Source organism: Miniopterus natalensis, chromosome 21 (assembly GCF_054644295.1).
Source record: "Miniopterus natalensis isolate mMinNat1 chromosome 21, mMinNat1.hap1, whole genome shotgun sequence".
In the NCBI taxonomy this organism is placed as follows: Eukaryota; Metazoa; Chordata; class Mammalia; order Chiroptera; family Miniopteridae; genus Miniopterus; species Miniopterus natalensis.
Window position 1 is genome coordinate 11,757,924 of NC_142101.1, and position 26,444 is coordinate 11,784,367.

At 36.3% G+C, this 26,444-nt stretch overlaps 1 protein-coding gene across 2 annotated transcripts in view; it reads right to left on the reverse strand.

Moving 5' to 3' along the window:
• The window catches only part of SMYD3 (SET and MYND domain containing 3), a 358,155-nt gene that overhangs the window by 280,710 nt on the left and 51,001 nt on the right, over positions 1–26,444 (reverse strand). For both annotated transcript variants that reach the window (XM_087829018.1, XM_016201413.2), the window contains exons 2-5: positions 17,048–17,111; positions 4,931–5,038; positions 3,158–3,215; positions 699–835 (exon numbers count right to left, since the gene is read on the reverse strand). In XM_087829018.1, the coding sequence (XP_087685144.1) occupies positions 699–835; positions 3,158–3,215; positions 4,931–5,038; positions 17,048–17,111 (367 nt within the window). The remainder of the gene's footprint in view (positions 1–698; positions 836–3,157; positions 3,216–4,930; positions 5,039–17,047; positions 17,112–26,444) is intronic.

Below are 26,444 nucleotides of genomic sequence, written 5' to 3' on the forward strand. Positions count from 1 at the left end.
AATCCTCCTGGACCCCTCCTCTAGAAATATTTATCACTCCTATGTCTCATGTTACCTGAATTTTACAGCCAGGCAACAAATTCATAAATGGAGGGATATATTTATACAGCAAACTCCTACAATCTAAACTCCAATAACTCACAGATAAGAAGAGGCTAAAGGAGTTCATCACCACCAAACCAGTACTACAAGAAAAACAAACAAAACTCATAGACAGAGACAACAGTATGGTGGACCAGAGGGAAGGGGGATGGGGGGTAATAAAGGGTAAAAGGGGTCAAATATACGGTGACGGAAGATTTTACTTTAGGTGGTGGGCACACAATGCACTATACAGATGATGTATCATAGAATTGTACACTTAAGACCTACATAATCTTATTAACCACTGTCGCCCCCCAAAATTTTAAAAACAGGATCCACTGCTGAAACACCATGACAAAACTAAATGAATGCAATGGCAGAGTATGCCTTGAGAGCTGACAATGAACATACCTGGTCATTACTAAGAACACTGATAAATCATTAAAAGTAAACACCCTCTTTAATATAAGCAATGCATTCTTTCACTCCCTACTCATTAACATAGGAGAGTGATATAAGACATGAAGGGTCCTGGATTTTCATAGATCGACAGGAAAATAAAGAGTGAAGAGTTGATTTATGGTATTAGCAAAGATACCAAACTTCACACTTACTTTTGCAAAGGCTTCAAAAATGTCAAAGGAAGGTGGCAGTTGAGAAGCATCTTGTATTTCTTCTCTCATGAAATGCTGAAATGTCATTTCAAGTTGCCTGAGGCCCTCTTTCTTATCTTCAGTCAGTTTGTTAATATCTTTTTTAAAGAGAAAATAAACAGCACAATCACACAGTGAACTTTTAATGGATAATTTTCAGGTGTTCAAAGGTAACTGTTAAACTAGATATTTCCTGCCCTAGATTCCATTCTGACAGAGAGCAAACACATCTCTCTCATTTTTGCCAACTATAAATCATGATATACACATTAGCAATTAAATTCTGCCAAAGTTCATCTATACTATAAGATCAAACACCTATCAAAACAAAATAAATACATTCAGATTTTAAAAATATCAGAAACAAAATCAGTAAAGATGTGTCACCAGATTTCCTATATCATCCTGTACACATGTTCAAACCATGATAAATGCTTATTAAATCAGTGAACATAAGCAGATTTTTCTATGAAACAATTGACAACAAGGTCATGACTATCTGAGTATCATCTCACAGGGGAAAGAAACAAAAAACAGAAGATGGGAACTGAAAAGTTCAAACTGGTAAAATTTGTCAGAAAGTACATCAAGAAAACATAGACCAACCAAAGAAATCTCAACTTCAAGTTATTTCTTGGTTGAATAAACAAGATATGGTACTGCTTCAACTGAAACAGAAGAATAAAGTTCTAAAGCCATTATCACCTTTTTAAAAACTCAGTTTAATTTATACCACAAAGGAGTGTTAAGGTTAAGAGAGCACAATTCAATTAATAATGTTTGAGAGCATTTCACTTTAAGGCAGTGTGTACAACACTGCTACTGAGCAGGGCTAATGTTAATAATGAAACTCATTCCAAGATATGTTAATTACTTAGCAGTAATATATCAAGAAAAAAATGACTAAATAGTTCTCTATTAAAACTTGGAAAGATACATCAGTTGAACTACAGCATAACTCTGTTGCGCATGCCGGGTCTACACATTTTCTTTAAATTACTTGGTCCATAGGAAAATTAACCCAATGATTTCTTTTTTTCTCATTTTAAATTGTAGTAAAATATACAAAACATAAAATTTACCACCTTTACCATTTTTAAGTGTACAGTTCAGTAGTATCAAATGCACTAACACTGTTACACAAACATCAGCACCATCCATTTCCATAACATTTTTCATCTTATAAAACTGAAACTCTATACCCAGGAAACATAACTCCCTGTTCACCCCTCCCCACAACCCCCGGTAATCATTTTACTTTCTGTCTTTATAATTTTGATTACTCTAAGTACTTCATATAAATGGAATCACACAGTATTTGTCTTTCTGTGATTCGCTTATTTCACTTAGTATAGTGTCCTCAAGGTTTATCCGTTCTCAGAATGCCCTTCCTGAATAACATTCCATTGTGCATATATAACACATTTTGCTCACCCATTCATCCACTGATGGAACACATGAGTTGCTTCCATGTTTTAGCTGTTGTGACTAATAATGCTATAAATGTGGACGGGTAAATATCTGCTTTCAATTCTTCTGAGTGTATAATCTGAATCCAGGACCATATGGTAATTCTATCTTTAATTTTTTGAAGCACCTTCATACTGTCTGCCATAGCAGTCATGCCATTCTACATTCCTACCAGCAGTGCACAAGGGTTCTGATTTCTCTACATTCTCACCAACGCTTGTTCTTTCCCCTTTTTTTGACAGTTGCCATCCTAATGAGTGTGCGATGATTATCTCTCTGTAGTTTTGATTTGCATCTCTCTAATGATTGGTGATTCTTAAATAATAATTATCATTAGCAAATAGGATCCCATAACCGTAAGTCTACTAGATTTGTCTCCATCCAGAAATATTAAACTGTGTAGCAAATTTACTCTATGAGCTCTGGCTACCTTTGAGTTGAGGTCATTCACAACCTCCATGAAGAGCATCTGTGCCAGTATGAAAGAAAAAGGAACCCTACATTCACTTAACACTCAGGTTTGGAAGGCCTGTCCCTGTTCCCAAGTAGCCTGGCCATCAGGAGAAGAACAGGCTCAGTGCTGAGGGCCCGAGTCATCTGTATCCCTACCTCCCTCATTACCTGAAGGACCAGTGAACCTGAATGCTCCCTGGACCACGACACCACCCTGTTCACATCACTGTTCCCTGACATCAAAAAGAAACCAAGAGCGGCAAGAAGAAAATAAGGGAGGGAGAAGCACAAGAAAAATCATTTTGTCAACTGGAGTGGGGGTTACACTCTCCTCACTACCTCACCTGGCGCTTCACAAACTCCTATATGGCCAAAGCTACCTGGAATGAATTAAATAAGCTAATGTTCAAACTTCTTCACATATCAGAGACACAATGAAACAAAGCAATTCACCAGCTCAGCAATAATGGACAGGATGCTGATAGACAATCACTTACTTGATTCCAGATCATAAAATGAGTAAAGTTTCTCCGATTCAGAGGGGGTTTCTTCCATCTATGAAGTAAAGGCGGAAAACACCAAAACAATTTCAAGTTTTCCAATACATAAATAAATATGTTTGAGTATCTTTAGAGATTTAAATGAAAGTCTATTAAAAAGCAAATTTCTATACAGTATATTCCTTCTCTTCATCACTTTCTTACAGTTGAATTCTTTAATCAGTAACAACTTTAAAATGAAATAAACTTGTGACTTAACTACCAGCTTAATTTCCAAATGCAAAACTCTTTTACAAGTTTTCATAGGTTTATTTTTCCCCAGCTCTACCTATACAACTTGTGTCATTGAAAGGATTTTATTACAAATTATCATAAAAAAGCAAAGATAGATGAATAAAAATAATAACTTATTACAACCTGTACAACCCTGAGCTAGTTACTTAAACTTGAGTCAAGAAGAATCAATTTCCATATCTGGAATATGGGAATACTAATAGCACCTGATTCATTGGGCTGTAGTGGGATGAAATGAGGTATATCATGTACAGCAATGACCACAGGGCCTGGAACAGTAAGTGCTCAATAGAAAGTAACTATTTTACAACTGCTTTCTATTAGACTTTGATTCAGTAGATCAAGGGTGGTGAAGGAGAACTAGAACCATGGGTGATTCTAAAGCAAGCCATTTCTGCTCTAACAGTGGTTCTTTTATCTTTTCAATATTAATAAAGTAGAACAAAAGTTCACACTCAAATACAATAGTGGTTATCTTTTTAATATCCAGTGGTTAAAGAAATGCATAATGACAAAGCTGCTCTGATTTTATTAATGCTTTGAAATAAATTTGTATGTTTTAGTTCAATATAATGTACACATTTGAAAATGGTAGTAAGTATGTATGTTGTATATTCAGTCCAAAAACAATGCTCATTTGGTATTGCAAGTGCATTTTTTTAAATTAAGATGTAATTGAAATATAACATTGCATTAGCTTTAGGTATATAATCATACTTTTACATTCTTAAATACCCTTGTAAAATTTTATAGCCAAAAAAAAAGTCCATAAAAAAACAGGACAGAACAGAGCTGAAGACTGCAATAATTTGAGGAGATATTCATGCTAAAGCCTGACCCCAAAAAATCTGGAAGGTGTCACCAGAGGGGGATTTCACAGAATCCTCTAGCTGTTTCGGCAGAGTCAGGAAAAGAACTGAAGAAACAATTTCACTGAATCTTGACTGTAAATAAAAAAATAAGTACTCTTCTATGAATTATCATCAAATTAAAATCTCATTTGAAGAGGCAACAAAAAAAATTATAAACATGGCCTGTGCATTAGTTCACAGTAGAAAAGTAATAAAGTCAATGTAACAGACATTACTAATATCTCTTGTGACAAATACAGGATCTTATGTCTCCAATCCCAAGAGATCACACCTGAGGCCTTCAATAGTCCACCTTCAACATTAACATGGGTTGAAATTCCCATGTTAAGAACGATACATGTGCCCTGGCTGGTGTGGCTCAATTGGTTGAGTGTCACCCCATGCACCAGAGATCACCAGTTAGACTCCTAGTCAGGGCACATGCCTGGGTTACTGGCTCAATCCCCAGCAGGGGGCATGCAGGAGGCAGCCAATTGATGTTTCTCTCCCTCTCCCTTCCTCTCTCTATAATCAATAAAAACATAGTTTAAACAAAGAATACATGCAACTGAGAGTGCTTTTGTTAAATTAAAACCCAAGTGTATTTCACAAGTTCTATACTCACAAGTTTGACAACAACTCTGCCAAGAAGTCGGACAGAATCCGGAGGATATCTGGGTTTGCAGCTTTTAAGGCATTTGCATTCTCGCTTGTGGTCTGGCCAAGCTTTCTTCTGTTAAAATAAGAGTGGGGAGAGCACATAAGACATGTAAATTTAACTTTCATTTACACTGGTTTGAGAGTTATCAATATTAATTTCATTTCAACAGCCTAAATATAACTGCAAAATAGAAAATGAAAGCAATATTTTAAAACCATTAATGATCCAGGATTCAGCCTTTACCAAGTATGCAATTACCAGGCATGGGCATTAAGAGCTTCTGCTTCACCTCTGTCCTTTAATTTGCGTCCCCACACCTGGTTATTACCTGGCTGGTAGAGTACAAAGAGAGAACCATTATGACTTACTTAATAATTTATAAGATAGTCTTTTAGCTGATTAAATAGAATTCAATAATAGACAGCGATTTTGAATGCAAAAAGAAAATTCATTCCAAATTAGAAAATAAAACACACGGTTCAGGAAAATCAAAACAGGGCAGACAGCCTTCAGAATTTTCTGCTGCTATAGTGGGCACAGAAATATCAGGAAAGCTAACATAAAAAATTTAAACCTTTTTGGTTTTGAAGGTAACAAAAGATGTTATTAGCTAAAATGACCAAATGTCTGGTTTGCTCAGGACTGTCTTATTTATGTTGTCTTGGCCTAATTATTAATAATGCCCCTTTTCATTCAGAAAAGTATAGTTTGGATGACAAATTATATGATCCTATGCCATGTGCTAGCCATGTGCTGGTGTGAGTGAAGAGACCAGTGAGCCAGACACAAATCTTGCAACACTAGGGATGAGAGGGCTAAAGGGAAGGACATTCTCTCTCTGAGTCTTGGGTCAGAAATGCCATGGCTCCCGTCATATGAATTACTTCTACATGAATATAAAGCCCAGATTATCTAATACTAACCCTGGAGAGTGGGAGACACCTAGACCAAATGTCCAGTATGTTCTATTCCAACTGAGGTGCCCGATGCTCACAACTCTTATTTTAGAAATTGTATGTCTGCTTCCTAACTTCTGGGCCTAAAATTCCCCCTAGGAGGAACTCTCTTTTCCACTTATAGCACAAACATGCAGCACAACCAAAAATTTCAAAAAAGCTACAGCTGCTTTGATACTGTGACTCAGATTCAAGTTCAAGCCAACATTTTGCTCGCAAAGACCACCCATATGAGTTGGGGGAAGGATTGGTTTTCTGCTGCTACTTCTAATGACCCAAATCCTGGAGAGATCATTTACAAACGGTACATCACTTCTTTCATCAACTCCCCTCATGGTTACCTCACTTCATTCCTTCATATTCACCGCAGCCATGTTCTTACTGTGATGTTTGTAATCTTTTTGCTTAGTCAATGTAAAACGTATAAATACGTTTCCCGCATACAATTTATACTTCTCACTTCTAAACAAGACTGAGCTGCTTCAAAGTAAAGATATGTTTAAAATAAGGTTGTAAAATTTAACAGAAAATGCTAAAATTATGAAAAAAGTCCTATAGCATTTACTTAACATTTTACAGTGTGTCAGACACATGACTAAGCAATTAAAAAGGAAGATTTCATTTGATTTTCACAATAATCCAAATGGTACAGCCTTCTATTAAAGATGAAGAAAATAAAGCTCAACAGCTGGGATCTAACTACTAAGCTACATAAATATGAAAGAGGAGAGTAAAAATTCTTAGTATGCTAAACATGAGAGCTAAATAATTACTGTGTTGTGAGCTACATTTATTTGACTTGCCTTACAGGCAAGGCAAAAAAAATAAAAGTATAATGGCTTATATAATTCTCATCTGACAGAAAAGAAAAAAGCATAGCTCTACCAAGTATTAAATCACAGGAGGCAATTGTTCTGAGAATGCTAATCAACATACTGGACAATGTCTTCAACAATACAACTATAATGGCCTTTCATACAGCTACTTCTGTCAGTACTCACTCAAAGGCATAATATTAAAATATAACTCAGTGGGGGAAATGTTTCTACTGTTCCAGGGACTAGTCCTGGAATAACAATTAGCAATTACCAACATGTATAAGATCCCTTAAAAAATATAATTCTATTGTCAAATAAGTTTGAAAAACACAACATAATGAAGACTCCGCTTAGCAATTCAAAATACTATGTTTAGTTTACTAGAAGTTCTAAAAAGCTCTGCATTAAAGAAACTTATATGTATTAGTTAACATGGAGTTTCCCGGAATTGTAATTGCCACCCTTTGAGAAGTTAAGTTGGTATATCCTGACTCAGATATACCTATATACTTTCTTTCCTTCAGCTGGTCATGGAATGAGAGTGGGTTCAGAAGACAAATTCACAGTCATTTGCACTGAGAGGGAATTAGAGTGTTGATATTTTTGATTGCTGATTGAAGAGAGAACCCTTACTTTGGTTGAAAAGTTTTCATTTGGTATTAGAAGTCGAGAAACCTGACAGGTGCCCTCAGTGGACTGGCTGTGTGGGCGGGAATGGACCACACGGTGCCAGTTGGTCTCTGAGAAAGCACCTTTGGCTCCATTCAAAGCCTGAGTAAGTGTTCAGCTCAAAAAGGGCTGTGCCTAGTAAAATAAGGCCGAGATAATTTGGACCAAAAGATATTTAGAGCAGATTTTAACCAACAGTTATCTCAACTACAAAAGATCATTCATTACTGCTTTGTTAAAACGTCCAGTTTTGAGCAGGTCAGGCTACCAGAGTGAGGTAACTACAAAATATACCCCTAGGTACTGAACCAACTGATCTGTTAGACAATGTTATTTAAACACTCAAATTCTGGGGAGTTCTTATCAAAAACTACTTTAGGACTTTAACATAATATTGAGCTTTCATTTTTCAACAATAATTAGAAACCAGACAATGTTTGTCAAGGCCATTCCTAGATCACTGCATAAAAACATCAGACATTTTTATCTTCCCCCTTGCTTCAGCAAAAAAAAAAAAAAAAAAAAAAAAAAAAGGTCTTCTTTTCAACTAAAAGCCAAATCAGATCTATATTAGTATCATAAGCAATAGCACAACTTGAAACTGATCTCTAATACAGTGTAAGTTTTACAGCCTACTCTACATCTTACCATGATATTAAAATCCACATTTTTAAAACATTAATTGTTGGGACTTATTGTTCAGCTTCACCCATCACTTCTTATAAGGCTTATTAATAGACGCATACCAAGAAAAGGCTCACAACAAAATCTTTTAAGTAACTGCATTTCACTCTGAAGCAAAAGCCCACAATCAGACAAAAACATTAGGCGTTATCCTCATTCTACAAACTTCAACCTCGGTCTAAACCTCAACAGCACATTATAGCAGAGCATGACATCTGCCAGTTTCTCAGACAACCTTCTTGGTTTACTTTTTCCTGTTTTCTTCCATTACTGCCAATACAAGATGTAATTAAGATTTTGTTCACAATACTGCTGTAATGTTTTCTGTTCTTGTAGTTCAAAATTAACAATGATGTACAATAAGCACAAATTAGCATGAAAGACAAAGGAAATTAAAATATTGTGTTAAGAAACAAAGACAACAAGAGACAAGAGCTTAGATGGAAAAAAGGAAATGGAAGATATCTATGACTCAATTCCATTTTTTAGTACATTTGTGACTTGAAAAGCATCTTCAGAATCTATATACGGGGTCGGGCAAAAGTAGGTTTACAGCCCGGCCAGGCATGGCTCAGGGGTTGAGTGTCAACCTGGGATCCAGGCAATCGGGGTTCGATTCCCGGTCAGGGCACATGCCCAGGTTGCGGGCTCTATCAATGACTCTCTCATCATTGATGTTTCTGTCTCTCTCTCTCCCTTCTCCTTTCCTCTCTCTGAAATCAGTAAAGATATATTTAAAAAAAAAAGGTTTACAGTTGTTCATATGGAAAATAACACAATAATTAATAATAATACAAAAATAAACTGTGTTTTGCATACTCACAACTGTAAACCTACTTTTGCCCCACCTTGTATTTTCATATTTACAGTATTTATACTGATCCAGAACATAAACTAATTAACTAAACCAGTGCTCCCCAATAGGGATAATCCTTAGGGTTCTTGGGGAAATTTATGTAGTTTTGGTGATAGTGCTTCCGGAGCACCATGGGCACTTACTGACCAGGAGACCAGAGTTGCAGGACATCCTGTGTAGGACAGTTTCGTACAATGAAGAACTGCTCCAAATCCAACATGATTTTTAAACGTCCAATCAGACATTCTATAAAGGTAACTAAATTGTTTAAGCCTAGAACTAAACCTCCTTTCGTGTATATAAACAGAACGCTTGTTTTTACATAGTCTTAATAGCACTGAATTTTCTAAGTAAATCAAGGGAAGACTGTTTTTTAATAACTTTAGCTCAAGTTATTCAGTATCTCATAAAAGCATACCACTACAGGCAACACCATTCATAGTGTTCGCATTTCTAATAAAACACATTTTCTGACCTGCATTTTGTACTTCCCTTTACACAGTGACTCTGTACAAGGGCATGTACATGATTTCTTAATTGTCTTCTAGTCTAGTCACACATTTACATACTAAAATACATATTATTTAATTATAAGTCATTGTAATTTTCTTTCTCCTTTATGTTTCAGTTATGGCATTATATTGATATTCAATTCTGAAAATATGTAACCAGTAGATTGTATTACCTATGAAATTTCATTTCCAGATAGCAGAGAGCACAAGAGTACAATAAAAATTGTCACAGAAAGGTGAAGTTGGGTCTGAGAGAGCTGAAAATATCAGTCACACACACCATACACATACAAAAAATTTTTTAAAAAACACAGCCTGGGACCCACCCGAGATTCTGACAGCACTGACGACACAGGATCAAGTGTCTGAATCATTTTCTATCGCTGTGGAGGATTCCATTCGTAGCTATGGCTGAAAAACCACTGAGCTAGGCTAAAATAAAAAGGAGGTCATTATATATGTTGAATAGATAAAACAACAAGACACTATCCTATACTTATCATTAAACTACTGCCCTGTGGAATGAACATTTTACACGGCTGAGGTGAGGGAAGTGTTTCTAAGCAGGACATAAAACCCAGGCACCATAAAGGAAAAGATGACATATTCAACTACATAAAAATAAATCTTTTGTACACCAGAAGGAGAAAACCTAATACCACAAACAAGGCTGAAAGATACAGTGCAACCAGAAAAGCAAAATCTGAAACATGTATGTAGACAATGTTCAGTGTCTCCAAAATACATAAAGGTCTTACACAGCAACTAAGAAAAGGATGAGTATTCAATTTTAGAAAGAGAAAAAAAGGTAAAACACATAAATAAGAAATACATGCCTAAAAAAGAAAAACCAATAAACCACATCGATGACCAAAGAAATGCTAGCAGAAATTAGATAACAGGTGACCCATTAATTTAGCAAAGCTGAATGAAACTAACAGTATTTAGAAGTGTCTAGGGTACAGGGAAGTGGAGACTGCAACCTTATTGGTAGAATTGTAAGTTTCTCCTAATTTCTGATGGGTTTTTGGTAACGCAATTAATCCTAATGATTTTTTTCCTTTGTATTAAATTTATTGGGGTGAAACTGGTTAACAAAATTATACAGGTTTCACATGCACATTTCTTCAATACATCATCTGTATACTGCATTGTGTGTTCACCACCCCAAGTCATGATGTATAGAAGTAAATTTAAGAATACTCATGGTAAATTTGTTTAACATACTGAAAAATGGGTAATAATTTTTCCAACTTTTCCTCAAAGAAAAGGCTATTTCTGCCTTTCTCTCTATGCTTTCCCAATACCGTTTGAATTTCTACAAATATCATGTATTATATTTATAAATAAAAGCAAATATAATTATCCTATGTCTAGTAACTGTGATTTGGGGAGAAGCATTTTTATATGAAAGAGAAAGCAAAATTACTGTTTAATAAACACAACTTTTAATGTCTATTTTGGAAAACCTGTAACTCAAAGAATGGTTTAAATGTATTAATATTTTTAAAACACTTCAGTGAATTCTTTTGGTAATGTCAATAAAATCTTTTGTAATGCAAAGACTCACTCAGTAAACTGTTTTATCAATTTAGCTTTGTTTATATCTGGTTTTCTTAAATAAGCATACTACCAATTACATGCATCTTGCATGTAGCAGGTGTTCAAAAGATATATCATAATTTATTCTAAAATGAGTACCATTTAGGAGATACAATATGCTGTATATTTATCATCGATTATTTGAAATTAAGGTCACCCAAAAGAAAAAAGGACAGTAAAATCCCTAACAGTTATTTTTCAACCAGCCTGTCTTTATCTTGATTGCTTGATTGCAAAAGGAGAGGACTGATGAGATGTTACAACAGGGAGAAAATTAAGTTACTTCTTCATTCTTACTCAAAATAACTTTGCACTATTACTATAATATTTCCCTCCCTCCTTGGATACAGCTCAATAACACATTTAGATGCTGTCAGACGTTGGACTTTGGTTGGAGTAAATACTCATCTCTGAGCAGCTTGTTACTGTGGGGGATGAAACATAGGAAAGGTCAACACATACTGAGTCTTATTTGGGTAAAAAACATCTAACTCATGACCGGGGCTCAGCAGACATTTATTCAGTAAGAGGAATGGACTCGGCGATCCCTAAGGCAGCCTCTCAATGATTAAAACCTATAATTTTGTAATACCCATTCCTGACAAATATCTGAATTATGTCAAAATAGGTTAGAAACCTGCCCACAATAGGTATACATAGAAGTGAAAATTTGCAATGGTATTTTCCGCAGATGTTGGGTCACAAATGATGAAGAAATTGGCTTAAAATATGTGAAAAATTTATTTTAAGCCAGCTTATTCAACAATTCCACTTGTGATTAATAATTACCAATTATTAATAATTAATAACTGAACATCTATGTGAAGCAGTGTCATGATTTTTTTACCATATATGCAAGACTCACTCCATTCACAATCAATCATCTACAGAGGTTTCCTATGGGCAAAACTTAGGAGAGTTGAGATACCATGAAACTTACAGGGGAAAAACAGGACCCAACAGTTTTTCATTCACTTACAGACTATTTATTAGCAAATAAATAGTATCTCCTTCTTTATGCCTCAAATGTAATGCAATATTGAATTGCAGGTTGACAGATGAATGCCTGAAAAGCTGGAATCTCGGAAAAGGAAACTGGGAAGCTAAACAGGTTATTTAACAAGCTACAGTTGACTGACAAGTATTGATTAAAATCTTACATAAAATCTCCTTAGAGCATGCTGGAGACCTAGTGGTAGACATGAGACTTACCACTTTGAAAGCTTATGGAATGCTGCATCAGATGTACAACAAGAGCGCCTTCCCACTAGCCTTAATCAAGTTAGACAGATTGGGCTGAATATAAAGATGGAGTAAGGCAGGAGGATGGTCATAGGGCATGAAGTTTACAGAAGAAACAAGAATAAATTATTACTTCTTAGGAAAATGGGAATTATAATCTCCTGATTTTGAGAAATCATATAATAAATAATAAAATTAGTGCCCCAAAGTAAGTCAATCATCATCTAGTGCAGGGGGCAGTTCAAATCCATTCTGCTACTTGTTTTTATAAAGTTTTCCTGAAACACAGCCGCACTCAGTTTCCACTTACTCATTTCATACTATGACAACAGAATTGAATAGTTATGACAAGAAATCTTATGGCCCCCAAAGTCTAAAATACTTATTATCCAGCCCTCTATAGAAAGTTTGCCAACCACTCTGATCTAGTGAGAGACCATATCAAGATGGAATGACCTCAGTGATATATTTTAGCTAGAAAGGCAAAATAAATCCTTCGCATCTATGGACTTCGAATCTTCTTTGAGAGAAACTTCTGTGCCAGATTAGTTTAACATCAATGCCAGGTTCCAGTTGAACACAGCAGGTGGGGTGCATGCATTCTATCTCCTAACACAAGTAATTATCAAGTTTTTAACTCCCAAAGTGAACTAGAAGGGCCATCAATGGATGAGTGGTCTAACCTCATTTCGGTCAGGAAGGGGGGCAAGAGGACAGACTGCAGAAACAGAAGAGCCCACTTCAGAGGGCAGTTGCCTTCAAATTAGGAGAAAGGAGGGGCTACATATGGTGTCTCTAGAATGATTAATATACAGATGCCAACTGAAGTCATGGGAGTAAATGGGATCACTCACCAGGCAAATGGAAAATAAGAAAATTTCAGATCCCCAGACATTTTTAGAAGTCAAAAATGTAAATATGTTCAAATGATTTTAACCTTTATACAGTATTCCCTTTTTGTTTACAATTAGATTTAAAGCCAGCTTCTCCACAGAACACTCTGCATGTCCTGTCAGTCTGAAGCCTGGCAGGGAGCTATTTATGAAATAAACAAAATGCTTTCATTATCACCACTTTGAGTATGATATTCTAGAAAACAACTTATCAAACCACCCTATTAAGTGCTTACTAGTGTGGAATTCACCAAAAATGAATCAAATCATTCTACAACTAAACATAAAATATAAATCCAAAATAGGATTCACATTTTTAAAGAGGCCTATAATTAATAACATAAAAGAGCCTCTCCCTGCTAATATAGTGGTTTTTAAAAGTATATAAACTGCAATTTGATGCAGTACCCAGCTGCTTACTTTGCTCAGCAATTAATTCAATTAGAAATGTGCATATTATGAATCAAATTAAATCCAGTTAAGGTGAAATAATAATTTGTGAATTTATTTGAAACTGATTTACTTGCTATCAATATTGCAAATTTTAAGAATGCTTTTTTTTATAGGAAAACTTAAGATGCTCCTCCCCTTTGACCTCATAAGCATCTGTGATGTTCTGATCATGCCAACATAGAAATAAGAATGGTTCCCATATATAACCCCTCTATACATTGTATGACATCTCACAATAAGGTATACACAGAGGAGTACAAAGTCACTGATGAGAAAATATTTTGGCCAATATCACAAACAGTGCTGTACACAGCAGTAAATATATCTCTATATGTATACATGACATTGGAAGCACAGACTAACATTTGGCATATATCAGCCACTCACAACACAAACACAGAGAGATTACCTCTGGACAATAGAAGTAGGAATGGTGGAAAGAAGCTGGAGGAAGACTTCTACTTTTTACTCTGCATTACTTTATGTTGTGTTGATCTTTATAATGAAAGTATATCCTTATATTGCTTCTGTTTAAAAATAAAATGTGAAAACCGATGGTACTGATACCATCCATATGGACACAAGGAACGTTATGCCCTGTAATACTCAATAGCCTCTCATAAACAACTCATTGATGGTGTCGCCCCACATCAAATGCTAAGCTAGTGAACCAAAGTTATGTCCCCCCAGGGTAAACATATTATAGATTTTATGCTACCGATTCACATCCTCTATATCAATTTCCATGCCAAGTGCTTTTCCCCTCTGTTCATTACTGTTCATAGTTCAGTCTGTCAGTTTAATTTTGGGCTGCTCTGTAGGTATCCACAATAATTACAATACTTAATGCTGTCCCTTAAGATTGAGCTAAACAGAGCAGTTTAAATGCATATGTTCTAGACAATCTTTGACTCCCATCCCACCTCTACACACATCCCCAACCCCCACACACATATCAGCATATGCACTAGCTGATGTTATATATGGTATCTTTCATCATACTAGGTTATTTCCCATTACCTCCTACAGTATATCTGATGGTGACATTATTATTGATGCTACAGTAAACAGCTAATAAATGTGATAAAAATACATGGACTATAATGAATCAAAATGACATATCCACCCACCACACTCCCTCTGCTCATTCTAGTCAGATAATGGGCTTCTTCCTCCACTGTGCTGCAAAAGGAGAAGGTACCATGGGGGGGGGGGGCATTCATAAAAACAGGAAAATAAAAGTAAACGTTTAGGTCATTGAGAATAGAAAGTTCATCTAAAAGATTTGTGTCAAATAACATGTTACTCCATCAATTCTATATGTCGTCTTCTTAACTTGAAGTCCTCTGAAACATGTAGCTCTGTTTCATATGAATAAGACAGCTAAAACATCACCATAAAAGTCTTTCTAGAATTTATTTTGTAGAAAAATCATGGGTTTGTTTTCATTTTTTCTTTTTATTACTATTGCTAATAATCTTACCTAAATCTGGTATCTTTCTAAGTTTGACAGAATTTTGGGTTTGCAAAAATGAGGTAAAAATAAATTTAGCTATTCTTCACATTCCCTGTTTTTATTAGGAGAGTGTTATTTCTAACCTTCTATTTTTATATTTTTTGTTTTGTGTTCCTTGGGGATAGAGTGCATCCTTATTAAAAAAAATAAAACAAAAAGCCAGAAAACAAAGGAAAATACAAAAGGGAAAATGATACCTAATTAGAATGTTGAGTAAAAATAAAATTTAGGGTTAGAAGAGAAATTGAAAGTCTAAATTCTAACTGCCTGGGTTCATTTCCCAAACTCCAGAGCCTACCAGCTATAGGGCGTTTGGTGAGTTGCTTGCTATCCTATAAGTCAGTTCCCTGAGCATAATAATAGAGACCAGCCCTTTCAATATTCCTGTAAGAGTGAACAGAACAAAACATCACCTGGTACACAATAGATGTCTAACAGATATTAGCTCTTATTAGTAGGGCAGATTAGAAAACTGAGGCTCAGAAGTTTAAGTGTTTTCTCCAAGACAACTTAACTAGCTAATAGCAGAACTGTCATCAAAATTTGGGTCCTCTGAGTTTTTTTGTATGTTTTGGCTTCTTTTCCACTAAGAGCACTCCATTTGTAGCCTGGAGAAATTCCTCTCAAGTGAGAAAGTGAAATGGCAGAAAGTCCCTCAGATAAGCATGGCCTAGAAGAAAAAGAAGCTTGAGGGAGAAGTGCATGTGCGTACATAACATGCGCGCGCGCGCACACACACACACACCCAAAAATAAGAAACAAAAAGGATGGGTAGAGGGTGCAGAGCAAGTGACACATGGAAAACTTCCAATTAGACTTTTTATTATGACACAATTCATTAGAGCTTAATTACATTTATTAGGTAATTCATCAGAAGGTTAGAAGTAAAGGTCATGTTGAATGTTAATTACACATCCTTTAAAGAATTTCCAAGATGCTAACAGCAGTCCTCTCAGAGACTGTGAGCTGTTGTAAATTATCTCAAACTCTTGGAAGGCAATTTGCCATTATCTTTAAAATTTCCAATTGCATATATCCTTTTACTGGTCAATACAACTGAGGAAGTTTTCCATGTGTCACTTGCTCTGCACCCTCTATCCATCCTTTTCATTTGTAGAAGTGTGCAAAAATGTGCACAAAAGGAAGCCTAGTGCATTAATGGCAATATGAAATACAGGAAAATGTTTAAGCATTCATTAATGGGAAAATTATGATTGTGGTAATATTCATAATGGGAAAAGTGGGATGGTAGCAGAAGTTCCTCTAGATTATTAAGTGAAAAACAAAATCAAGGTATACAAGAATTTGTGCCAGATAACCTTTATCTGTTCTTTAAGAAAAGGGTATAGCCCTGCCGGGCGTGGCTCAGCAGTTGAGCATCAACCTAGGATCCAGGAGATCACGGTTCGACTGCCAGTCAGGGCACATGCCCAGGTTTCAGGCTCGATCCCCAGCAGGGGGCATGCAAGAGGCAGCCGATCAATGACTCTCTCATCATTGATGTTTCCATCTCTCTCTCTCCCTCTCCTTCCCTCTCTCTGAAATCAATAAAGATATATTTAAAAAAGAAAAAAGAAGAGGGTATAGATATATGACTATGTTTACACAAGAAAATGGAAAAAGCTGCGAAGACACAAGAAACTTAACAGTAGCTCTCTCTGGGAAATAGGATTGAGGTCAGGAGGACAAGATGAAGAGGAGTAAAATTTACACATGTATGTATATATATAAACTTTTTACCACATATTTTATAACTGAAAGAAATAAGTTAAAATAAGGCAAAGTTTGTGAAGACACAGAAACAGGCCAACAGGCATACCAGAGGACAGACTGAAGAGGTGGAGAACTTGAAGGGTTCACTTACAGTTGAACATTCTTACCTGACACTTAGCACTACAGTATTTGGCAACTCGGCATTGAGAGCATCGCATCAGCTTTTCCTTCCTGTTAAAAAGATAAATTTCACATTAGGAAATAAGAACCATATATGGTCGAAGAAAGAAAACAAATCAACATATTGATACGAACACGTTCTGCTCACTCCATCCATATGGTCCCTTAAGATTTACATTTTTTGCATTGATGAACACCTTTCACCTTTAATGTGAGACATGTACATAATAATGCTCTTTTTTAAATTGTGATAAAATATATATAAAATTTACCACTTTAACCATTTTTAAGTATATATTTCCATGTGTTAAAAAGATAATTCAAGGGCCAAAATGGAGCTGTTTAAGCTAAGCCCCACATCAAATGGAAACTTAATTACAGTTTCAGCTCTCCCAGAAACTGAATCTTAAACCAGTCCATCCAGAACCAACCAATCAGCACAAGTTAGGTATACCTATCTTCCTGATAGACCGCCTACCATCACCTTCCCAGTCAGCTTTCTCACCTAGTATAACTTCCTTACGCCCGCTCCCTTCTGCCTATAAAAGTTTTTGATTTTACAGCTCCTTGGAGCTTTCTTTCTTTCGGCTAGACTGGATGCTGCCCAGTTCATCAATCATTGAATAAAGCTAATAAGATCTTTAAAATTTACTCAGTTAAATTTTTTAAACAAGTGGCATATTTGTCTTGCTAGGACTTCCTACATTATGCTTTTCTTTTTGTTGAATTAGATTTCTAATTTAATTCTATTAGAAATCAGTAACAAAAAGAAACCCAGTAAAACCTCAGGTGCATGGAAATTTAAAAGCATGTTTCTATACAACTCAAGGATCAATGAAGGATTATCATGAAATTAGAAAATATGTTAGATTAAATAATTTTTAAAGATCAAAACCTGTGAGATAAAGCTGAAGTAATACTTACAGCAACATTTACAGCTTTAAATGTTTGCTAAAAGGAAAAAAAACTAAAAGCAAAAGAGCTGAAAATGCACATTAGGAATTCAAATTTTAAAATAATGGAAAACCCAGGAAAGCACAGGGTAGGAAATCATAACAAAACAAATATACAAAATAAAGAAGGAATAAAAGATGTAACAGAGGGGACAAAGCCAGAAAGACAAATAACGTCAACCAACTTCTTGCAAGATTATTTAAGAAAAGAAGAAAAAGTTCACAAATAAATAATATTAGTAATAAAATGGAATAGAACTCAAGATTCAGTAGAGATTTAAAAGCAAACAAGAGTGAAGTCATAGAATTTTTCTACCTCCTCAACTGTCCCCCTGAAAAAAGACAAAACAAGTAGAGGAGCAAAACCTAACCATCACTCCCCACCCTGAAAAACACCTACCACAGAAAGCAAGGAAACCTAATCAGTTCTATACTGCTCCCTAGCGTCATATCCTGATAAATGTCATCCTTCGTCCTTCAGGGAAGGGGTTACACTAGCAGGGGAATGATAGATTTTTTTCATTGCTCTTATCAGTATTTACCTAAAGTATTAGACAGACTAACTCACATAACACAGGTGTGTAACTGATAAAACCAGCAATCTCTACACATCTGAAATAGAGTTAAGTACTAATGTCCTTAAAGAACAAAATCCAGCTAGTCTGACCAATGTACACTGTGGAGACCTCCCATACACCTCCTCGCTGTATTGAGAGGAAGTTTAACCCCACTGTACACAAACCTGACTACACAGACAAGACCCTGATGTCAGAACCAAGCTGGTGGGCCTGACGATGTAAACATACAGCAAGGCCATATATCACCTGCGTGAGTACTGTGCGGCAGAGGCAGAGCCTTAATCATTCCCCCCGACCTCTGAAATCCTGCTTTGAACTTCACTGGATCACAGGCTTTTGATACAGAGGTCAGACTACATCAAAACAAGAAGCCACCAGTATCAGGCACTCAAGCCTAAACCCTACTGCTGTCAAGAGATTCAGCAAGAAACAGCAGCAAGCCAGTCACAAATTCAGCTCTGCTTTAGTATGTAAGAGTGACAATTTCATCGTTTGTTGGGTGGAACCACCTGGAACAACCAGTCTTAACACCAAGAAAAAGGTTGAAACTCCCTCCACTGCAAAACAAAACAGAAGACTAAATTTCTACCACTATCCCCAAGCAAACAATCTATAACAGAATGGCATGGATCTTAAAACATAAATGTTTGGAATGAGGCCGAAGTACAAGTACAGAAATATGTCACTTTGCTCCATTCTGAAATGTTCAACGTCGGCCAAATAGCAACCTCCACACCAACATCACTCATGCAATCCTGTGGGGAAATATTTATTCTATTTCCCTTCAGCCTGAGACAAACTGACTCTTTTCAAAGAGTCATTTGAGTTGCCCTAAGGGGTTTTCTAAAAGTAGACAGGGCCCAATCCTGGGCTGTCAGTGTACCTTTGAAAAGTTCCCCCATTTTCACAAACGGACTATATGCATCATTACTTCTTGGGGACCACCCCTGCGAGAAACGCTTGAAATTCATAAATTTCACAAAATCTGAAATTAATAAATCAAAAGATACTGGTGAATGAATACAATATTAACTTTTTAAAAAATGTTTGGGGCAACTAAACAGCATCACAATATGTTAAAACTCGTATTTCCTTAGATTAATTTAATGATCATTTTCAATGCAAAGCTTGCTTGGAATACTAAAATAATTATTTTAAATTAACCATGGAGAGTCATTAAAATGGAAAACACTGAGACTATTAAACTCTAAAACAGGTTTTTAATAATCATATAAAGTTTTAAAACTTCCCAGTAACAATGTTTTTAAAACTCAGTAACTCAAATACTATTTTAAGACTATTCCTATAATGTATAATAGCCTAGCAGGAAAAAACCGTCTCTAAACAGTACGTACTACCTTCATCATTCTTTTCCCCAACAGAATGGCAAAAACAGAATTGCAATATTTTTATGGTAATCAGAGGAACAGTAATTCAATATATGTGGGGTTAACATACCAAAATACAATAAATATCAAAATACAGATCTGGCTTTTTCATCTTAATAAGTAAATTCAAGATTAGATTTGCTGATTACATATCTTCCAAGTTTATTAAATACCATAATAAAATGTGAAGCAAAACTGCTCAAAACCAGTTAAACTGAGTCTTGATCTGCTAAAATGATTAACAACACCCTCTTAAAGGTGATCCCACATCTGAGCACGTGATACCTCTGTGATTTCAGGGCACAAATCCCTCTATCCATCAAGCTAAATGGAAGGGTTAGAGAGGTTAATAGAGACAGAGCATCTGTTAATAACTTCTGCACTTCATTCCCTACTCCACATACTCCAATGGTCATTGAGCTATTTAGTAATGTTCTTATGAATCAATGCTGCCTTCACACTCAAGACAGAGCATAGAGGCCACTGTGCGAAGCAATAAAGCTTACCTTTGCAAATCCCCTTGATCAAGCTGATCTCATGGTTAAATCTAGGTGAGGCCTTCATAAACAAAGGGCAGGCACAACTTTAATTAGAAACCAAATGGCACTGCTAAACAGCTAAATAAAACATGAACAAGTACAATAGCCACCTGCAAAGAGCAATGCCAATTCCCAGCCTCTGTTTACCAAAAGAGATTTTTCTCTTTTCAGCTGCATAACAACTCTGGTTTTATGAGCTTTGGGCTAGCAGTAGCAGTCAATAATTCGAAATCATAGAAATAAATTCTAAGTATGTCCTTACATTCTATTACTGATTGTACTAGTAGCAGTCGAAAATGTTACAGATGAAAAAAACAAGTTCTCTCATTTGCTAGGCTGGCACCCCATTCTATCCTAATTCTCATTAAAGAAAAAAACACCTCATGTTGCAAACTGCTAAGAAATCAGGGTCAACTTATTTTATTTATGGCTGATTAAGGTGATCCTGGGACTACATGGCTTTTTAGCTCATCCCTGACAGGAGGAAAATTACTAGAAGAGTATGGGCCACAGAGCTAGTTAAGTAAGTCACAACCCAAGTCAGAATGTAGGGTCTGAATGATTTGGTGGAGAGCAGTATGCAGGAGCCTCAAACACGAAGTTCCTTTTGTTTGTTTTCCTTCTCTTGTCTGCCTTGAATTCAAATTTCCCTGGTGCTATGTTTACTTTGTTCTTTTAAGTGACAGAGCGTAACTGTAACCTCTTTCCATTTATACTTTATCTCTCGTTATGGTCATATAGCCCTGACTGTTCTAGTCAGTCCCTTGTAGAGAGAGCATAAAGGACCTGGGTCAGAAGAACTCAGGTTGAACATTTTGCTCCATCTTTTCCTAGCGGCACAAGCCTGGCAAAGTTACTTTTCCTCTCCATGTGTCCACTGCTTCACTTATTAAATGGAGATAATTAAAGCTCTCACATGACTGTTTTGAGAATTAAATGAGATAGCGTATGTGACAGTTCCAGGTATCCAGAAAATAATATGTATATATGTCAGTTCCCTTCCCATCTCCTTACTCAAAATGTATCCTATATTCCTGACCCCTCTGCCTACTGGTCCCTCCTTCTGAGATGTGGATAATCTATGCCCTATCCTTGCTACCTTCAAATAATAATGCAACAGAAAGTATAATCAACTGAAAGGACATTTAACTGACAGGAGAATGAATGTATGTTCTATACAGGGGAATATCATACAGCAGTGAAAATAAATGAACTATAGCCACGTGCAGTAACATAGATGTATCTTAAAAATGTAATGTTGAGAAAAAAAAAAAATCCCATCAGACTATATTCAGCAGTAATACATTTTATAAAGCTCAAAAGATGGAAGAAGTAAGTTATGTTTAAGCATACATACACTAGCACTGAACTGCTTAGATACCCTGACTCAAGGTCAACATTTTCACATAAATTCTTTCATGTTTGGATACACACCTGAATTGGAATGCATACTGCTATATACATGGACACACCAAACGCAAACAAGCTACTTGTGTTCTAATGCTGTTGATTTTTAAAACTAAATAAAGCCAGCAACATATGCTACCCTTCACTTACCTACCTTGAATTCAAGTCACGATGATGGCTATAGATGGAAATTTTGCTTTTATTATAAAAGTTCTCCACATACCATGGCAACCACAGCTGTTGAGGTCAGCAGCGTTTAGTTCTTTCGTGTTGAGGGCTCAGCTCAAGATCCCATCTGTGCTGACTTCAGGCTGAAGGGAATAAATTTCCTCCAGCCTGAAAACTGAAACATATGCTGCGATAATTAAAGGTATCTTGAGCTAGTGCAGCAGGACCAGGCGTGCTAAAGCCGGTGACTTCTGAGCTCACCAGAGGACTTCACGAGGGGCACCCACCTGCTAGACAAAGATGCTTCTGAAGCCATCCGTATCCAAAAGCACTTAAGGCCTCTGTATCTAAAAAAGCAGAAGTAGGTCCCAGTATCTATGTGTATTATTTCTATATCTGTAACAGACTGGCCCCTGTTCGAATGCAGAGTGGCAGTTTTGCAAATCCAGGAGACAGAAAAAGCGGAACTGCAGCATTTAGGTGACCCTACACACATTTCCTCTTTGCATCACCTTACTTACCTAGACCTGTGCTGTTCAATACTAGCCACATGTGGCTACTTATATTTAAACTCACTAAAATTCAATAACATTTTAAAATTAATTTCCACAGTCACACTTGCCACATTTCAAGTGCTCAACAGCAACACATGGTAGTGGCTGGTTACCATGTTGGACAGAGCAAATACATAGTATTTCCATCATTACAGAAAGTACTTTTGGACACTCCTGATCTAGACACCAACTCACTTTTAAAGCAAAACCCAAACCTCCACCAGGGTGCTGAACATAAAACTCCTAGAGTGAACCAGAAAATGGCAAGGAATAGTCACCCAGCACTACTGATTTGAAATTGTCCCCAGGCTTGGATGGTTGAGGCTGCTCTCCAGTAGGAGTGGTGCCTTTATTTGCCCATTTCCTTGTTCAGTGTTGCCCAGTGATTAAAAGAATGGACTCTGTAGTCAGACGATTTGAGTCTGACTCTCTAAACTGTGACAATCTGAGTTAATTCCTCAATTTGTCTCATTGTTCTATATGTAAAAATGGTGACAATAATAGTAACAACTTCATAGGTTTGTTTAAAAATTAAATAATGCAATACTTGTAAAGCTATTAGTACCATGCTTGGCACATATTAAGAGTTCTGTAATTATTAGCTATTAACCATTATAATCCCTGCCAAAAGTGAGGAAAAGGAAAGAACGATGAATTTTATCCATTAAAATCTATTTTGAACTCTGGTAAAGATGCACTACGAGACAATCAAAATACATAATCTTTTTAATTTTCTGCAGTTTATTTATACTGTAGTGATTTCCTTTCCCACCTTTAGAAAGCCTGTCCTTGCCTGTTCACTATTCTCACAAGTCTCTCTTCCACACAGTGTGCACAGTGCAATGTGTCAAGAATCCTCACAACAAGCCCACATGGTAGGTAACTCAATGCACTGATTCATTTTCAGGTGAGAAAACTGAGGCCTGCTTGGTTAAGAAACTCATATAAGTGGCAGTGACTAAACTGGAATGCAGGCAGCGTGGATAGAGAGTTCCATCTCACAGCCATTATGCAAAGCTCTCTCTATACGCTGACATCTCCCTTCCAAAACAAACATTTCCAAGGTATCTGTTAGGTAATAGTATTAGACCTAGTTTATTTAATGTGCTTGGCAATGTCAGGGCAAGGGAAGTCTCCTGGGATATGGGTGTGACCTTAGCAGTAATCACTGTACTGTGTGTCTTCTAGAGCCCCTGGCAAGTGTGATGGGGAATCAACTCTGCTTCTCAGAAGGGTTGGCGTTGACCCTGGGAAGTGTGGGAGAAAGCTGTGAGGGCGGTTTGGTTCTCACAATGATTGGGGGTGTACCACAAACATTCATTCTGAAGGAGAGAGGATGTTTACATACTACAATATATGTCACAACACCACACAGCTTTCAAATGTCCAACTAGGATTTTTAGGTAGAACCAAATCCCTTTTTATATATAAATAAAAGTAATCCTTATAATTTTCTAGTATATTTAACATATGCTGAGTTTTCTAGGATTGCAACTACTGGGTAAGTCGAAGGAAATGGTACTACTTTTCTCTAAAACTTTACCAAGAGTTGTTCGTCATTTCAGATAATAACACTGTGCTATCTGAAGCACCAGCACGACATTACTGTCAGTCCCCATTAGAGCTGCACACTTAAGGTAGTTCTCCACCATGGATTCTAGTAGTGCCAAACCATTTTTATACCATAACATACACTCTTTTTTGATATTTTGATATTGATATTTTGAAATTTTGCGCATAGTTGTTAGCTAAGATTTTTTTCTTCAGAATTGTGTGTGTGTGTCTGTTTCAAAATACATGTTTATAAAAAAGAGACATTGTGCCTTACTAGGTTGATGATCTGTGGAAAAAACTGGTGGTCCACAGAATGAACTCATGTGATACCACTTTGCTATTTTCTTATCAATATTTTACTCTAGAGGAAAAGCAGAGCTCCATGCCCCCAACGCCAGCTTCCTGAATTTGTCCCTATTGATAAACAGGGAAAAATTAACCCTGTGAGTTCTGGACCCTTCCTATCCTAAACCCTACCCTGGAGCAAGTCTTTGAAGAATGAATAGAAGCAACTATCCCTCCTCTTTCTACTATCACTGCACCAACCCCCATTGGGTCAACTACCATTGTCAACACATCCCCAAGAGGAGACAGAAAAGGACCATGATCTTAGACTGATCAGCATCAGATCATCTCAAACCTCTCAGCACCTTTACCCACCCAGTAAACAGAATGACTTTCACAGTCCCTTGGGTAGTTCCTACAGCACTCTCCCATATTGAATATAGCTTCCTAATGTTGCTCATGTTTCCATTAGCAAATCAAAGACAAAACACAGGAGTCCCATCTCATCTCCCTGACCTAGGTGTATCTTTAGCTTCTTACCTGCATAACTTCTAATGAAAACAAAACTGCGTTGCCTATTCTTTTACTTTCTAATTATTCTTTAGATATAAAACATTAAAGCTCTTTAATAATCTTTTTTCAGTGCCTCCTATTTATTTCCTTTAATTCAGCCAAAAAATAAGGCAGGCATTAAAAAACAGATTCCAGTAAAACTACACATATTGAATGACAGCTACTTAACATATGTTATAAAAGAACACTAGCTGATTTTTACTTCAGGTAATTAAAAGATTTTCTGATTTTCAGCATTCCTAAACTAAACTAAGAACCAGAAAGAAAGGGAGAAGAGAGTAATACAGTGGCAGTTTTTAGATTTTGCTATGTACCAGATCTTCACAATTACCTGATAAGGAAGGTTGCCCACAGTTTATAGTTGAAGAAATCAATACCGAGAGTTTAGACAGTTTGTTCAAGGTCATGTATAAAGGCACCTCCATACCCCAGCACTAGGATAATAAACCACATTGGTCTAATTCTATCACACCATGTTGCCTCTCAACAATACATTATAATAATTATTATAGTTAGTGCTAACAACATACCAAAAAATGCGCTAAGTATCTCATTTATCTTCATGATAATGCTATGAAGTAGGTACCAAAGTTAGCCCCATTTTACAAATAAGGAAACTAGGGAAAATAAGTTAGGTTGCCCAAAGTCACTCAGTAAATAGTGTAGCTTATATGCAAGCCCAGGTAGTCGGACTCCAGAACCCATGCGCTTAATCATTAGACTATACTCTCTGCCAGGACTAATACTCACCAGGCAAAAAATGAGTAATGAGCTAATTCTCATCAGTAAAGATTACTGATGAAATTACAATTGTTCTATTCAAAACAGAATGGTTTATTTATTTTAACAGTAGCTATCTTCATAAAGATGGATTAGCAAATCAAAGTGAGATTTCTTTTTAGTCACCAAATTATTAAAACTCATAAAAAACACAACCATTAACCTTAAGAATTAAATATCCTCTTTTGATGTGCTAATGTAAATACTGAACATTAAGCGATTAAAAAATAATTTTCTGTAATTGCTATTTATGGGTGGAAAGGGAGAGGGGATATTTAATGGTGCAACAACAAAAACATCTCCCTATATCTGCCCAGTTGGAAATCCATTTTTTTCCTTGGACTCCAGGCCCCTATCTGTAGAATACTCAGAGAGAAGTGGCCGCCAAATGCAAAACAGAGTAGGCAGGTCTTTGAGAGAGAAAACCAAGGCTGAGTTATCACACACCGTTACTTACAATGAAGCCGGCAGTGGGACACGTGAAGGATTATTAATATATCAGAGGAAAGCAAAAGCTCTAAGTAAATTGGTTTTTAATAGCATTTAAGGATTGTCCTTGGAAAGTATGTTAGGAAAAACGAAAAACTTGATCTGGTAAGCTAAAC